The sequence below is a fragment of the Balaenoptera physalus genome, assembly GCF_965194825.1.
Source record: "Balaenoptera physalus genome assembly, chromosome: X".
NCBI classification, from domain to species: domain Eukaryota; kingdom Metazoa; phylum Chordata; class Mammalia; order Artiodactyla; family Balaenopteridae; genus Balaenoptera; species Balaenoptera physalus.
This window is the reverse complement of record NC_138903.1, coordinates 60659317-60676458: the sequence shown is the minus strand read 5'-3', so window position 1 is coordinate 60676458 and position 17142 is coordinate 60659317. Positions and strand designations below refer to the sequence as shown.

Sequence of the window (17142 nt, the reverse complement as noted above, 5' to 3'; positions counted from 1 at the left end):
CACTATATGTACTTCACAATTCTCTCTCTCAGAACATTAGGGAGACCCAGGAAGCTTATCTACAGTATAACTGAGGAATGGTATAGGGTGAGGGGGTACTGGAGGAAACAGTGCCCCTTCCCCCATGAGCTGTGGCCATTTCTCTGCAGGGGGCAGTATTAATATAGTTCTGTCTTCTCTTTTCCCAGATTCTTTCATCGGGAACATAAATTAAGGGAGAGGCTTAGATGCATTTCTTTTTAGGGACAGCAGTAAGAAATTGCTTCCCAATTTCCACCTGGTTGGTTGAGTAGTACTGACTGCTGATTTCCCCCTTGTCTTCACCCCAGCCCCCAAATAACCTTCTGCTATGTTCTTAGCAATCCACTGTTAGAGATTCCAGGCCATGCCTTATGCCATTTCCATTGGCATGTTCACAATACCCGTTCAGAATAGAAAGTAGTCCAATGAGGTATGGGGCAAAGTTGTACCCCATAATGAAAGTCCCGAATTTGCCTTGAAAGAATCCTGGGAAGCTTCAATATATATTTTGAGGCCCTTGCCCCCACTGAGTGATTCTATTGATCTGAGGTGGAGCCTGGATGTCTGAATTTTTATTTTTATTTTTTTTATTTTTTTGTACTTAAAGATCTCTTTATTCAAAGTCACAATACAATTATGTACATCAATTATACCTCGATTTTAAAAATCACAATACAATTAGGAGGCTGCCCCTCTGCACTTTCAGTGCCACTTCTACTCATGTTGCCACAGTTAACTCACTTTGCCACTCTACTCTCTTCTCTCCAAATTTTGCACAAACCAACCAATTTACTGACTCTGCGAAGCACTAATCACCCAGGGTTTCCATGCTTCTTTTTTGTTTTTAATGGATTTTAAAATAAGGTGAATAAGTCTTCAAATATGGGAGACAGTTCTAAATAGTAGTAACATATCTCTGTGAGGAAGTTCTGGTTCTTCCTATAAATCCCACCCCAGCTCTGCTATGGTACCTCTTCTAGAGGCTCGGTGCTATTGTCAGGTAGCAACAGCCTAGTGAGCAGAGCTGGCGGTGCAATCAATCTAGCTGTCTCTGTTTCCCGGGAAATCCCCCCATATAGAATATATGCTCCTGTTTGCTCTGCTGCCCCCCAATGGCCATCTGAGTAAGAAACTAGAGGCTGAGATACTTGCACAAAGACATATTGGCTGAGTCTACTGAATGTTGAGGTCCAAGACTCTCCCAACTGTCTATGGTTAAAAGGTTTTAAAATAACTCATCGAAGAAGCGTGGTAAACAGGGTAAAAAGCCCCAGCCAGGTGCCACGGGCCTAAGAGGCAAAAATCCTGCCGTAAACTGGTTCTTTGAGGTATTTAGAATGGTCCTGTGTTGGGGCACCAGCATGATGCAACTGCATTGTGGAGGTGTAGGTATAGCATGGAGAAGGTGCAAACAATAAGAGGCTGAGGTGAAATGACCAGTCATTTATTGAGGGTGAGATAAGAAAACTGGAGAAGGAACTGTATCAATCCTTGAGGTATCCCAGCTGCCGTAGAACTGCATCCCCTATAGATGTGTTTTAGCAGTCAGAGACGGCCAGGTGGGATTCCTGGACTCTGCCAGAACTTTCCACCCTGTAACTAAGAGAAGTGGTCAAGAGAAAGTGATAGCATTTTCAGGGGTTGAACAAGAGCCTAGGAATTGAACAAGAGCTTAGTAAGTGGCCAAGTATTTAAACCATAAACATGAGGTTGGGGGAGAAGGACTGGTACTGGGAAGCCCAAATGCAGTAAGTTGATCATATTAGGCAGAGAGATAACCTAAGCTATCAACAGGAACAATGGTTTTTGATGCCTGACTCATTGGAGGGTTCCAGTTGGATTTCAGCACTGAAGTGTGTGGTAAGGAAGGAAGGTAATAAAGTGGCTGGGGTCAAATCTCAACTCCCAGGGGCATCTTCTAGGAGATACAGAAAAGGAATTTTTATCTTATGATCCCTTTCACCTAAAGACAAACCAGGGAGCTGCTTTGGGCTGAAGTTAGTCCCATTTTCCCTTCAGTATCAGTCAGGCAGGAAAATTGGCCTGGCCATCAACTCAGCAAAGGAAGTTTGCCTTCTCTGCTTGTACCCTCCCTACCCCAGCAAAGCTGGGAGAGAGGATACTCTCGTCTTCCTTCAGTGGAGAGGAATTACCTCTGAAAGTGAGGGCAGAAGCCATGCTATGGAATAGCCGTGTGTGTGTGTGTGTGTGTGTGTGTGTGTGTATGTGCAAAAGAAAGAAAAAAGGTCAGGTTTAGAGATATGATTCCAGGCCTTTGCACTGCATGACGGGGAGATGAACCTTACCCCCACCCCACGATAGGACAAGCCAAGGTTATCCAAAAGAATAAGCAGTGGTGAATTTGGCACTGGTCTCAATAAACGTCACATTGTGGTCTCTGGATTTTTCTTCTGCCTCCTCGGTAGAGACTTGTCTGGACAAATGAGAAATGATACAAGGGACCAGATAGTGGTAAGACCCCCTTCTGACCCAGAGTTAGTGGATGGGGATAGATCCTTCTGAGGCGTAAAGATGCATCCCTAGGACCAGGAACCCTCGAAGCCCTGAACCCATGACCTTTCTGATCCCTGACACAGGTAACTCCTCCCAAGTAAATAGAGCACAGTAGACCCTCCCCATTGGGATTGAGCTCTAGGTATGGCAGAAGCAGTTGCAGTTATACCTTTCCTTTTGTTGTTCAGATCAATCTTGTTACCCACCAACATGATGATGATATACTCTGCCTGTACATCTTCTACCCACTTATCTGTTTCCTTGAAAAAGTTGATGTCTACAGGACAATGTGCTGCAGAGAGTTGAAACATTTAGTAGAGATTTGGAGAAAATAACGTACCTGTCTTTCTCTCTCCTAGTCTTTTTTTTTTTTCTTATGCACTAATGCTTGTATTTTTTTATCCTCTCTGCTAGTCTTACCAACCTCTCTATTGCTTCCCTCAGTCCCCTTTTCAAGTAAAACATGGCATAACTCCCACTTGTGATGTCATAGACAACCACAGCAATAGTTGAATCATGAATGTTGCTAGAATTAGGCTGCAAAAGGTCTCCTGGCCAGCTGCATTCCATAGCTGCAGCTGAACCTGCATAAAACAAATGTTTAGAAAGAAGGTGGAGAAAGATAGAAAAGAAACTAGCTTTTTAAAGGCTAGAACTTAATAAAGGCATAAAAGAAGTCAAGGAAATTAGGTTCCTGAAAAGTGGCTGCTATGGCCACAAACCAGGTGCCTACCATCCTAGGACAGGTCCGATCTCAATACACTATTTTGATTAAGGAAGACCCTACAGAGCAGCAGATTTAAGGATTCAAGGCTACTTGGACTTTGTTACAGCTGGAGATTAGATGAGGACAGACAGAATAAGAAACAGCACAGGATTTGGTAGTTTGGGGAGGTTTCACATTTTATTTCTCCTTCTTTATCCACAGGTAATGTGGGGTGGTGCTACCCTACTGTGATGAATAGGCCTAAGTGATTGAGGTACCGGATTAGTGGCATGAGAGTGAACACTCACTATTCAGTCCTCCAAGTACATGATCTTAGAAAGTCAATTCCAAAGGTCGCCTGCAAACCCCTCCTCTACCCCCAATACCAGGCAGTATTAGACCCGGAAGTGGAGAATAGCCCTTGAAAAGTGTTCTGGCTCAGCTTTTCAACACTTACAATAGATAGCTTTGAGGAGAAAAATCCCCGGGTAAGTTGACCAAAGAAGGGGGCAAAAATGTACTGTGTGATGCCTTGGCGGTGGGCTCACCCAGCAGGCGCCTTCGAAGCTGTTGTACGTAAAGTGGGTGATGATAAGTAGGCCAAGTGTCACCCTGGGCGAGGAGGAAATTGATTCCCCAGAGAACCCCCCCATTCCATTCGATACCATCACACCTTCCTGTTCCCAGAGCCCAACCCAGACCCCCGCTGCTCTGACCCCCAAGGATTGCAGGGTTTGGATTTGCGCAGAGACTGGTGCTTGGGTGCCTCAGCTGTGGGCCTTCTGGTGTGCTGTGTGCTTGGCAGGTGGGTGGCACTTGCTGCCTGGGGTCACATGGCACTCTGTCCAACCATCAGCATCGCCCTCAGGCCTGGTCTCAGGGCCATGTCCCCTCAGGCGCTGCCCGCAGCTCCGAGGTGGGAGTGGGATAGTTGGGGGTGGGGGCAGAGGTGGCCAGGGCTCAGAAGGAAAGCGGAAGGACTCACAGGGTGGGTGGCCTTGCCAGAGGGAAGTCAGGGTTGTTTAGAGGAAAAGCACGTGCTGCAGGAAATCTAATCACTGATGTGGGGTGGCGGGTGGGGAGGTGGCTCATTCTAGGTAGTTCCATTACCCTCCTCCAGGAGGAGGAGATACCAAAGCGATCAGTGGGCACATCTGGACAAGCTGATTTATTAGAGTGTTGCAGTGGGGCTTCCACACAGAGGCACCCGAGCCAGGCGCTCAGCTGCCCTCATCCCCCTCGGCCGCCAAAGCCTCCTGGCTCTCCTCTCTGCCGGGCTGCTGCTGAGCGAGCTCCTCGATGACTATATCCTCAGAGCTTGCAGAAGCAGCAGAGGGAGATGGAGGGATAGGAACAGCTGTCTGAGCATCTTCCACATCCACTCCCATTTCCTGATCCCAGAGAAGTGATCCCTTCCCTGCTTTCCAACTCCGATCCTCACCCCCTCTCAGCTGCCCCCGCCCCACTTGGATCACACTGGCTTGTTTCCTTTGTTCCCTCCCCAGTCTGCCAACACAAAAGCCCCCATGAGGGCCGGAGGGGAAATAAGAATGGAGGGTGGGAAGGAGGGAAGGGATGGGAGAATGAAAGACGGGAGAAGTTAGGGTGAGGAGGTGTGGGGGGAAGGAAAAAGAAAACTGGAAGAGATGAGGGGGAAGGACGATTGGGAGAAGAGCAGGAGGTGGAGGGCGGGGGATGCAAAAAGGTAAAGAGTGGGGCGTATGAAAAGCACTGAACTATGACACGAAGCTAAACCATACGTTTCCACTGCACACCTATTGAAAGCAACACTCCAGGGAAGCTTTTATCCATTTCCATCGTCATAAAATGGAGAGTGGCAGTGGGGAAAGGGGGGCGAGGTTTCCAGGCCTCACATTTTCTTACCTAGCGGCCTCTGTAGCAAGCATGGAGAGGGAAGGAAATATGGATTGAAGCTGATAAGTTCCCTGAAGAAATGTCTTGTTACTCATTCCTCTCCCTTTTTAACCCTCTCCCTCCCATATACACAATACACACACACACACACACACACACACACACACACACACACAACTTCCCCTGAAAACCTAGACACCCAACCTACCTATTGCTATCCAATCTCTACCCAAACTGCCAGTCCTCGATTCATGAGATCAGAACTGCTTGGTCCCCAACCCTCGGGACCACTGTTCCTGTGAGTCCCACCTGGTCACTCACCGTTCGATGGCTTTGGATGCATCAGGATCAAGGGCAGCTCCACGCCAACATCACTGCAAGGATCCCAAGGTAGAGTTACAGATTTCCCTCCAAGGCCACCCCCTGAACCTCTCTCCCTCAATTTTTCAGTCCTGGGATGCCCTTAGATTCTCCCATGTCATTCTTTTGGTCTCCTGATCACATCCTCCCCTTCTTGCCCCAGTTCCCCCTCCCCACAGTGTCTTACCTGGCTGTCAGGTCGCCTAGGATGCTGAGGGTAGAATGACACCCTAAAATTAACAGCTGGAAATGGTTAGTAGTAACCTAATTTTGCAGGGGAATGAAGGATTGTAAGGCCAACTCAACCACAGAATGGGTTTCTGGAAGGGAAGGTGGCTTGTTCGTGGAGCTCACAGGTTTGGGAAACTGGTCCAGGAGAAGGGGTGGGGAATAGCTTGAGTGGGTCAGTCCAACTGGGAGGAAAACAGAAGTGGCTCCCCAGCCCCTGCCCAGACAGACTCTGCACTCTCACTCACCCTCCACAGGACAGCATCAGGTTGACTCTGACTTTGTAGGACACCAGGATCCCCAGCAGCTCCTTGTCCATTCCTGGTCGAAGACTGGAGGTGGTAGTATTCATTGTTGTGTGTTTGGAGGGGAGGGGCTGGGGGTTAATTCATTCAGTGCACCTTTTGTCATCTGACAGGTCTCCCAGGCTCTGATCTCCTACTCATTGGGACCACATTTTTGTTCCTCAGATCCAGTTTTACCAGGTCACCCTCTGCTCAGGAGCCTACCTCTCTGAATATAACTACTACACTGCTTGGCTTTCATGACCCTTAACAATCTAACCTTCCTGCCCTAACTCCCTAACACCTGGGATACAACCTAAGCGGACCCATGCTCTCTCCATGCTCAGAACGTGCCATGCAGATTCCTACCTTCTAGCCTTTGCCCAGGCTATGTTCCCAACCCGGAACACTCTTTTCTTCCTCTGTTGCTATCCAGATCCAACACCTTCTTCAAGCTCTAGCTCCTTCTGTCTCCACTAGGAAGCCCTCTCCAGCTATGCTGGCTTCTATTAACTTCTATCGGATTTATAGTCTGAACCACACGTACTAACATTTAACTGTTAGATTGCATTTAAATTCCTCTTTGTTCTCCGTTTAGGCTGTAAATTGACTGAAGGCAGAGACTGTCTTAAACGTCTTTGTATCCTCCCACATTGCTTAGCATAGGAATAAGCATGTAACAGGTGTTCAATGAAAACCCACTGATTGAAAAATAAGGCACAGAAAGCTATATGATCTTGGGAAAGTCTCTTCATTGCCCTGGGAGGCTGATCCCCTATCTGTAAAATAATGCTGTTTGTATGATTTCTCAGGCTCTTTCAAGCAATAATAGTCCATAGCTACATGCTCGATAAGGCATAGGGAAAGGCAGTGGGAATTAATGCTTGTTAGATGGTGGCAGATGGCTTTTGGTGGGAGACACATCTTACACTAGGGCCTCCAAGTGTTAGGCATAGGACCAAATGAATGATTTGATAGAATTATATCAATTCCTATCATATTTTTCTTCTTTTTGTCCTCTTTTCTCTCCATTTCTCATCTGTCTTCCATTGAACTTCTATCTTCACTAGAGAGTAGCTGCTGTAGAGATCGCAGTGTTAGAGCCAGATGACATGTGATAGAATCTTTTCCACCTCTGCCACTTATTAGCTACGCAAGCTTGGACAAGTTCCTTCATCTCTCTGAGCCTCAGGGTCGTTAAGTGTAAAGTAGAATAAGAATACATATCCAGCCTACTTTAATGGGATTCTTATGAAGATAACAGTACCATACGTTAAGACCTTTATGAGCTGTAAAATATTATACAACATAAGGAATTTTTCCTTTCCACTTTTTCCTTTCTTGTTGCCTATGACCTAAGCCTGCCATTGGTCCCAGGGGTATTATTTAGCTTACTGTTGGCCCTCTTGCCTGGAGGCAGCTCTGAACACTGACCTAGGGACATTTTTAAAAACAGGTAGGCTTCATTGAAGGTGAAGCCTCAGAACTGTATATATAGCACACAGAATGGGTTGGGGGTAGAAAATGAAGGTTGGGAGTTACATTTGAGCTTACATCGTGCTAGAGGCCAGATTGGTATCACCATGCTTGAATTTGCCATCCAGTGCCAGGCCCTGTTTCTGGCAGTTGGCAGCCAGGAGTGGGGTTACTGCAAAGCTCTTGGAGAAGGTGGAGTTAGCAGCTATAGTCTCCCTTTCAAAGGAAAAGAAGAGATGAACTTAAGCTAGGCTTGCCAACTAAGTGATTCTCATTCCCAAGAATTTTTTGCACGATTCCACGAAACTACTGGAGTAACCAAGAGAGCTGGCATGTCTGACTTTGGAGAGTGGGAACAATTCACTCTGGTGGGAAATCCTTATGCCTCTGCCCTCTCTCAGGACTTGATGATCCTCTTGTGGTATCCCCCTTCCAGCTCTCTTGAGAATCCCTCCCTCTTTCCACATCAACCCTCACCTTGATGTTCCTCAGTCCTGGGCTCTTCTCCACTTCCTTCTTTCCCCAACCCCCTCCTCTGCCTCCAGACCCCGGCCCTCTTCCCACCACCCTATCCCTTGGCTCTCTGACCCAGGCCCCAGCGCCAGCTCACATGAACTCCTGAACGAACACAGTCTTGGTGTACTTGTCTAGTGAATACAGGACAACATCTGTGATCTGGTCAACTGAAGAGCCAGGAAAAACACATGACTACAATTAGTCAGTCATCCTCGAGACCCCAACTTGCTGCCCTTGTACACGGGCACACTACTCACGATATACTAAGATGTGCATATGGACAAACAGAGATACGTGTTCTGATAAGCCTGCAATGGAGGGAAAGCCTAGATGAATGCAGACTGGGTAAGTGGGGCAGAGTTCTGGAAAAAGACTTCTGGATTTGGGACCAGGTGCAGGGGGATAGGAAAAGAAGCTCACCTGAAATCTTGATCTTTTTGATGACCTTGTTGGTGCAGTTGTTGATGGAAACGTTGACAGTGATGGGTTTGCCGTGGTAGTGAACCTGAAGCAGGAGGAGAGGCCCATTATAAGACTGGAGGGAGAACACCCAGATCAAGACCTAGAATTTGTTTCCTCAGTGCTTTTGCCACCCTGGCTTCCACCCTTGTCTTCCCAAGTAGGAGATCAATGAAGAAAGGGTGTCAGAGGGGGTGCATGGTAGGGGGCAGGAAATGGGGGTCACAAACCTCCCTGTCCATCCAGGCCTGGAGTTGTAGGGGCTGAGCTGACAGAAGGAAGCGGCGAACAGTCTGGGCCCAGGGGCCAGGGCCTGGCTCCAGGGGTGCAAACTGGATTTTCCGAATCACCAGCCGCACAGAGTCTCTAAGTAGAGGCCAAGGGGACAGCCAGAATGTCTCCTTAGGACTCACAGACCTTTCTCATGCCAACCCCATAGCCCAGTCCTTGCTTGGGGAGGGGAGGTGGTGGAAGGCCTCTGTCAGAGAACTCCTCTGGACCCTCCTCAAGGTAGGTATCTAGACCACAGGTCAGCAAGCTATGGCTCAGTGGCCAGATCTGGCCTGCTGCCTGTTTCTGTATGGCCTGCAAACTAAGAATGGTTATTACATTTTTTAATGGTTGAAAAAAAATCCACAATAATATTTCATGACATGTGGAAATTATGAAAATTTCAAATTTCAGTGTCCATAAATAAAGCCATGCTCGTTCATTTATGTACTGCCTATGGCTGTTTTCACGCTACAGTGGCACAGCTGAGTAGTTACAACAGAAACTACATTGCTCACAAAGCCTGAATATTTCTTTTTTGGCCTTTTACAGGAAAGTCTGCTGACCCTTGCCCTAGAGCAAAGAAGAGAAGTCAGAGGGAAATCAGAACTGGGCATCTGAGTTGGTGGTGACGGTACTACAGAGGTTAGAAGTAGGGCTGTTTCTGTCCTGAGAGCAAGATCTGTTTTCTGACGCAGGCTGGAGGCAGGGATTTTGGAGAGGACCAAAGAAATACCTCTTGGAGACTTTCTCCTCCAGGTTTTCAGCACAGAAACTCTTCACTTCAAAGTCAACACCACAGGCCTGCAAAGGGGCAGGAGCAAAAAGAACTCATTTCTGACACTACCCCTCCATTCCTCATGGGTTTATAAGGAAATGTCTGATCCCGTCCCTTAGCTGTCCCTTTCTCTAGTCTTGTCCATTTATCCCCCTGTCCCTCTTTCTCAGAACCCAGACCTCACCTTTCCTGTATCATCAGGACCTGGCTGCAGTGTCACCGAACAGGGCAGGTTGACAACCATCTAAAAGATCAGAAGGAGGTCAGCCAACAGAAGAAACAGGGACCCCTTTCCTCTGTTCTCCTTCTTTAGCTTCCTTTCTTAATCTTCCCTGGAAGCCTTACCCAGGACTTGGTGTCAGTACCTGCAGGGTAAAAGGGTAGGCATTGTCCCCCAGCTTGTGCAGCAGTCGCTCTTGCAGGACTGTGAGGGGCCCCTGGGGGCTGCTGTGCTCAGCTGGGACCACTTGCTGGACCTGTACATACAGATCTTTGCAGAACGTCAGACCAATCACATCCAAGTCATCATGGCCATAGCGAAAGGCACACGTCAACATGACAAACACTGCAGGCAAAGGAGGAAGAGAGTGACCTGTCAGACCTGAGGAGGAAAGGAGATCTTAAATAGCTCAGAGGAAGACATGGAGAGACAATGTAATATGATCAAAACAGTATGGCCATAAAGAAAAGGATCAATACATTTGACTATAGTAAAATTTAAAACTTCTTTACATTAAGAGTCTTTATAAATAATGAAACAAGCAAAAGCCTGAGAGGAAATATTTGCAACACATATAACAAACAAAAGTTTAGTGTTCGTAATATATAAAGAACTCCCACAAATCAGTAATAAAAATATAAACAGCCCAATATAAAAGTGTGCAAAGTTTATGAATAGACTCTGCACAGAAGAGCAAAACGGAATGGCCAATAAGGTATGAAAACATGTCCAGTCTAATAATAATCAGATAAGTGCAAATTAAAACCATAATGAGAGGACTTCCCTGGTGGTCCAGTGGTTAAGGCTCCGTGCTCCCAATGCAGGGGGCCTGGGTTCGATTCCTGGTCAGGGAACTAGATCCCACATGCCGCAACTAAGAGTTCACATGCCGCAACTAAAAGATCCTGCATGCTGCAACTAAAAAAAAAATCCCGCATGCCACAACAAAGATCCTGCGTGCCGCAACTAAGACCCAGCACAGCCAAATAAATAAATAAATAATTTTTAAAAACCCACAATGTGATAACACTTCACACCCATCATATTGTCAAAAACTTTTAAGTCTGACAGCACTATGTGTTGAGCAGTGCTCCAGATGTGGAACAATAGGGTTCATTACACACTGTGGTGGGAATATACATTAGTACAACCACTTTTTTTTTTCTGTCAGAGTTCCTAGGTTTATTTATTTATTTATTTATTTCTGAAGGCAATTCAGTTAATGAGGAAACCAGTAAGATGTTAAGACTGATACAAGAGAAAATTCAAGGACCTGGAGATTTGTAGTTGGTCAAAGGAATGCAGAAAAAAATTTGCTAACAAATGAGTACAACCACTTTGGAAAACTGTTGGGCACTATCCAGTAAAGCTGAATCTGCTCATATCTTATGACCTAAGATGAATTTAGAGGAAGTCTTGCTCATGTCTGTAAGGAGATACCTATGAGAATGTTCATTGCGTCAATGTTTGTCATAGCATAAGATTGGAAATGATTTAAATACCTATCAATGGGAGAATGGGTAAACAGTTGTGGTATATTCATATCATGGAATACTAAACTGAGGTTAAAATGAATGAACTAAACTCCATGTATTAACATGGTTAAGTCTCAAAAACTATTGAGTAAAAAAAGCTAGCTGCAGGATGATATGCACAATCTGATACCATGTACATAAAGTTGAAAAGCATGTAGAACAGTACCAAAGTTGCTCACTGATATACAAATATACAGTAGAAGTATAGAAACATCATGGGAATAATAAACATCAAATTCAGGATAGTAATTATCTGCGGTGGAGGCAGGAAGAAAAGGAGGGAGGGAGGAAGGAGTATGGGATTAGGGAAGGATACACAGGAGACTTCAGTTTGATTCTGTAATTCTTTTTAAAGCTAGGTGGTGAGTACAGGGTATTCATTACATCATTCTCTAGGGTCAGAATACTTGGGCTTGAATATGACTTGCATAAATCCCTCGACTTGTGTGAGCCTCAGTTATTTCACCTGTCAATAATAGGACTGCACTGAGAGCTCTACATATGTTATTTGGACCTCACAATAATCCTCTGAAGTATTATTATCTCCACTTTACAGGTAGAGAAAATGAGCTCAGAGCAGCTAAGTGACAGCCCAGGATTTCAACTCAGGCCTGACTCCAAAGCCCAGACTCGTACGTGCCCAACTTAACTCATAGGATGGTTGTAAGGAGTTGATGTATGAGAAATCCCTTTGGAAATTTAAATTAGATGTGGATGATGATGATGATGATCATGGGAATATTAGAAAAGTGGAACAGTTATAAATGAACTTATACATTGCAGATAGTACCTAAGATTAGGGGCAAATAGAAAGTCACTTGAGTGCACTAGTGGTGTGGGATGGGGTACAGAAAGATACCTGTCCAAGGACAGTGACAGAGACTGAGGGAAGGAAAGATTTAGAACAGAGGTGGGGAATCTTACTTTTAATCAGGAGCCCTGACCCAAAGAAAACTACCAAGAGCCACACACTAGTAGAAAGCAACTCATTTTTGTATTTTTAAGAGATCAAAATATCAAACAGCCAAATTATCTGCTTTTAAAATTATGAGCAAGCAAAGAAAATGAATCTATATTCAAAAGACACAACAAAGACGGAAAGTAATGATAATGGTAGTGTTTATAATGACTGGGGCAATGGGCAGCCTCATACCCTGCAGGAGGGAGAGTTAATTGGTACAACCATTTTGAAGGGCAATTTGGCAATAGAAACCTTTAAAAATGTGTGACTGCCCTTTGGCCATTCATTCCTTTTCTAGGCATTTTGTCTAAAGAGATAATTGGACAATTATGAAAAGAAATACATACAAGCATGTACTTTATGGGGTTGTTTATCATAGCAAAAAATGTCCAATGATTGAAGTTGGCTAAATATATTATGGTACACCCATACAATATACTACTAGGCAACTTAAAACTTTATAGATTTTTACATATTGCATAGGTAAAAAAGATTAGAAAATGTTATTTATAGTATAGCATTTTTAATAAAAATATAGATATTTTTGCTCAGAAAATATGAATAAATATGAAGTGAAATATTAGTGATTATCTCTGGGTGAGAGGATTACAGGCTTTTTCTCCTTCATCTGTACTTTCTAATATTTCTACAATGAAGACAAACTTAACAATTTCCAAAAGAGACAACAAATTAAATTCACCTTGGTTCCCAATTATGCCAATAAAAGTGGGAGAAGGGGGCTTCCCTGGTGGCGCAGTGGTTGAGAATCTGCCTGCTAATGCAGGGGACACGGGTTCGCGCCCTGGTCTGGGAAGATCCCACATGCCGCGGAGCGACTAGGCCCGTGAGCCACAACTACTGAGCCTGCGCGTCTGGAGCCTGTGCTCCGCAACAAGAGAGGCCGCGATAGTGAGAGGCCCGCGCACCGCGATGAAGAGTGGCCCCCGCTTGCCACAACTAGAGAAAGCCCTCGCACAGGAACGAAGACCCAACACAGCCAAAAATAAATAAATTAATTAATTAATTAAAAAAAAAAGTGGGAGAAGGGAGAGAGAAAGAAAAGGAAAAGGAAAGAGGGGGCAAAGGAAAAGAAAAAACAGAGAAGATGAGAAAAAGAGGAAAAGAGGTGGCTGGAAGGAAGCAAGGGAAGGGAGGAAATGAAAGAGATGAGAAATAAGACAGAAAAAGATCAGGCGAGGCCAGGCAGAAGGGTATCTAATAGCCCCCGAAGTAAAGGTGTTAATCAGATGAATTGTTCTGTCACATTCCGCTATGGCATGTGGGGAGGGCATCACTCCACCCCCAAGACCTTATTGGCTCTCTGGCAGTTTAGAATCATCCTTTTTTTAGTGTGTTAGGAAATAGCTTGTTTTTATTTTTTTAAAATTCAACATCTATTCTAAAGTTATTAATTTATATTTATGTTTATTATATAAACAATACATATTAATTGTATGGCAATCAGAAAACACAAAGAGAATCAAAGCCCTGCCGTCATACATCATATTCCAGAGATAACTGCTGTTAATTTCTGTTGCATTTGCTTCCCAACTTTGTTTCTATAATTAAACATAAGGCCACCTTAGCTATTGACTTCTCTCTCATTGCCTTTTTGAAATGAAACATTTTATTTTGAGATCATCACATGCAGTTGTAAGAAATAATACAGAGAGATCCCACATCGATTTTTGTTGAACCACACTTCATTCGCACAACCGCATATGTTGCCCTACAACCAGCCTTTTTCATTCAAGGTGTAGCGTAAGCATATTTCACATCAACAAATGCACCTCAAAAGAAAAAAAAGCATATTTGAAAATATGATGCAAATAAGATTATCTTCATAAAAGTAACAAAACATATAAAGTAGCTAAGGAATAAACTTAAATATATACAACTTAAATGAATAATAATATAAAACTACTAAGGGACATGAAGAAGATTAGAATTAAAGGAAAAAACACATCTTATTCCTGGATTGACATGCGTTTTTTCAACTAAAGATTTCTTTCTGTAGGTTATTCTGAAGACTTTGTAGGACTGTGAAAAAATGATATAGGTTTTAGAACTACAGAGTAATTGAGAGTCTTAAATAAGTTGGTTAATTTACTGGCCATACCCCAAAGTTCCTCTGATATTTAAAACTGGGTGGACTGCTTATCTGCACTGTTTAATCTGAGCGACTAAGTCTGGTTTATTCCACAATATCTAAAGGTTACATCTGAACTAGTATTCATCAATTTGTTCTGAGCCTTTTTCAAATCAAACCCAATTTTCAGTCTAATTGGATCACAGAGTAAGAATTAAAAGAAAAAAAAGTGGCAAAACAATATTTCAGTGTAATCTGGATCTATAATACTGTGGCCAGAGCAATGTCGCTTGCTGTTACTTGCTGTAGTTATTGTTTGTTTCTTTGTTTGGGATTTTTTAAATGGGAAAAATGGGTTTCCCTACACAAAGGAGATATGGAAAGACATATGCAATTGAAGGAAAAAGCAAATGCAAAGTGGCAGGCTGAAGGTCACATCCACCCTATGGAAAAATAAAGTTTTTTGATTTATCCAGGCCTTTAAAAATCTTTTAATTAGTTACCAACATTTGAAAATCAGGAAATTTGCATTAAAATATGGATTTCTGGTGTACTGGATCTTTCCATGGGCAGTCTAAGCAAGAGGCACCACCAACAGTAATGGAGAAAATCCGAAATTTTAGAAAAAAACTTAATTTCAGCACACATGTAAATTTTGTGTGATCTCGAAAAACAAAATTTCATGTATGCTTTAGAAATATATCTATTTTGAATATCATTTGGGAAAGGGGCACTAGAATCTTTTCAGACTTTGGGCCTCTCAAGGTCGTATTCTGAGCTTCGTTTCCAGTTCCTCTTTAACAATTGGAAAATCTGGCCACGCTGGGCTGAAATTCCCAGTGGTTAGCCTCCACCAGACAAACATTCACAGTTCCCACTACTTTTATATTTTCTTATACCCCTCTGGTCCACTCGTCCACTCCACTCATTCAGGCTACTTGTCTGGCATGTGTGACATTTTAGGTTGGGGTCCCTGGCACATACACAAACCAACAAGGATTTTTACTTACTCTTTCGACCTTTTAAGTAATCAGGGTCAACCAGGACTACACCATCTGTGGAGAGGGGGAGAGATGGCCCTCTGGTCAGGAAAGGTCCTCAGACTATGAAACAGAAGTTGACCCCTGAATGGTTCCTCCTATTTTTCTCTTTAATTGGCCTCCTCCTCTGCATGGTCCTTTCTTGACTTTCTTTTACTCCCTCACTCCCATTCCCTTCTCCTCAGGCTCTTTCCCTTTTTGGACTCACTGACCAATGGGTTCCACCATGTCCACATGGTCCACGAAGTCCTGTTTCCCCAAGTAGATGGAGAGCTGTTGTGGAACAACCTCCCATGTTATTCTCATAATCATCTTTGAATGGATTCCCCTGAAGCCCCCAACCCAAACCCCTGAGACCTTGAAGGACGTACCCACCTATCCCTTTTGCCCTCTCATTTGCCCAGCTGGGCCAGGTTCTCTCACCTTGCCATTGGAGCAGGTCTTCTTAAACACCCTATGAGGAGAAAATCAGAGGATAGGGAGGGGGATTGGAAGAGAAGGGAAGAAGAGAAGAAGAGAAAGGGAAGTGGGGAGACAAGGAAACATTTCTAGGATTAGAAGAAGAGGCCCAGGGACTTCCCTGGAGGTCCAGTGGTAAAGAATCTGCCTTACAATGCAGGGGAGGCAGGTTCGATCCCTGGTCAGTGAACTAAGCCTCCCACATGCCTTGGGGCAACTAAGTTGTGTGCCACAACTACTGAGCTCTCGGGCCTCAACAAGAGAGCCTGAGTGCCACAAGCTACAGAGCCCACGCACTCTGGACCCCGTGCGCCACAACTACAGAGCCCATGTGCCCTGGAGCCTGCACTCCACAACTGGAGAAAAGAAAACCCACACACCACAACTAGAGAGAAGTCCGTGCGCCACAACCAAGATTCCGCGTGCTGCAACTAAGACCCAACACAGCCAAAAATAAATAAAATAAATAAAATAAATAAATAATAAATAAATCTTACTGGTGGGATTGGGGAAGAGCTGGAAAAAAAAAAGAAGAGCCCCAAGGAGAGCGAAATGACACAAAGGTGGAGGTAGTTGGGATAGAGTCCAAGACACAAGTTGGGGAGAGGTTGCAAACCCCTCCACCCCAAAGGCAAGTACTTGGGTTTGGGTAAGTGACAAGTCACAGAATCAGAGAATTAGGAGTTCTTACTTACCTGGATATGTTGGCCATGGCATTGATGTTGAGCCTTTTCTGGCAAAAGGGAAAGAAGGAGGAAGGCTCAATCATTTGGTCCCTATTCTCCTTACCTGGCTCTGGTATACCATCCAGACACACCTAGTGTGATGTAACCTTTTCTTCTTAGATAGACACCTCACCACCATCCACGCCTCCTATTCTCCCTCCTGCCAAGGTTACTCATTCAGCCATAATCTCAACTATCCTGGACATGGGAAAAAACCTTCCGTAGTTTTTATGAATTGTTGATTAACCATACTGTCTATTCTCCAGAAAGAGTGAGGCTTTTTGAAATAGCTGGGGCACTCTTGAGAGCCTTTTGAGAGAAGAAATTTGTCTGGAGAAAGGCCTGCATCCAGGAAAGTATGAGGAGAATTGGACTGGATGAGGCTGAACATCACCTGGCACATGGTAGGCACCAAGACATGTTCGTTAGATACATGAATGAATGAATGAATGAATGAACAAAACCCAGACTCTGGCTTTGCTCCTGCAATGGATTCTGAGCCTGAGTTCACCTCACAGTGGCCTTAACACTCAGGTAAGAAAGGAGAAAGGTGTGAGAGAGAAAAGGTTGGTACCCTCATGCTCCTGGTTGTTGGTGGCAGAAACCTGTATGGAGGTTGAAAGCCT

At 44.4% G+C, this 17142-nt stretch overlaps 1 protein-coding gene across 1 annotated transcript; it reads right to left on the bottom strand.

Annotated features, from left to right (window-relative positions):
• Positions 1 to 8: 8 nt before the first annotated feature.
• Positions 9 to 16560, bottom strand: ARR3 (arrestin 3; the record flags this gene model as incomplete). The annotated part of the gene is made up of 11 exons (XM_082445678.1): positions 9 to 6036; positions 7543 to 7680; positions 8075 to 8147; positions 8401 to 8485; positions 8670 to 8805; positions 9446 to 9513; positions 9672 to 9731; positions 9853 to 10052; positions 15545 to 15605; positions 15756 to 15786; positions 16487 to 16560. 11 exons carry the CDS (start codon positions 16558 to 16560, stop codon positions 5949 to 5951), a joined length of 1014 nt encoding a protein of 337 aa, XP_082301804.1. The 3' UTR covers positions 9 to 5948.
• Between the last annotated feature and the right edge of the window lie 582 nt (positions 16561 to 17142).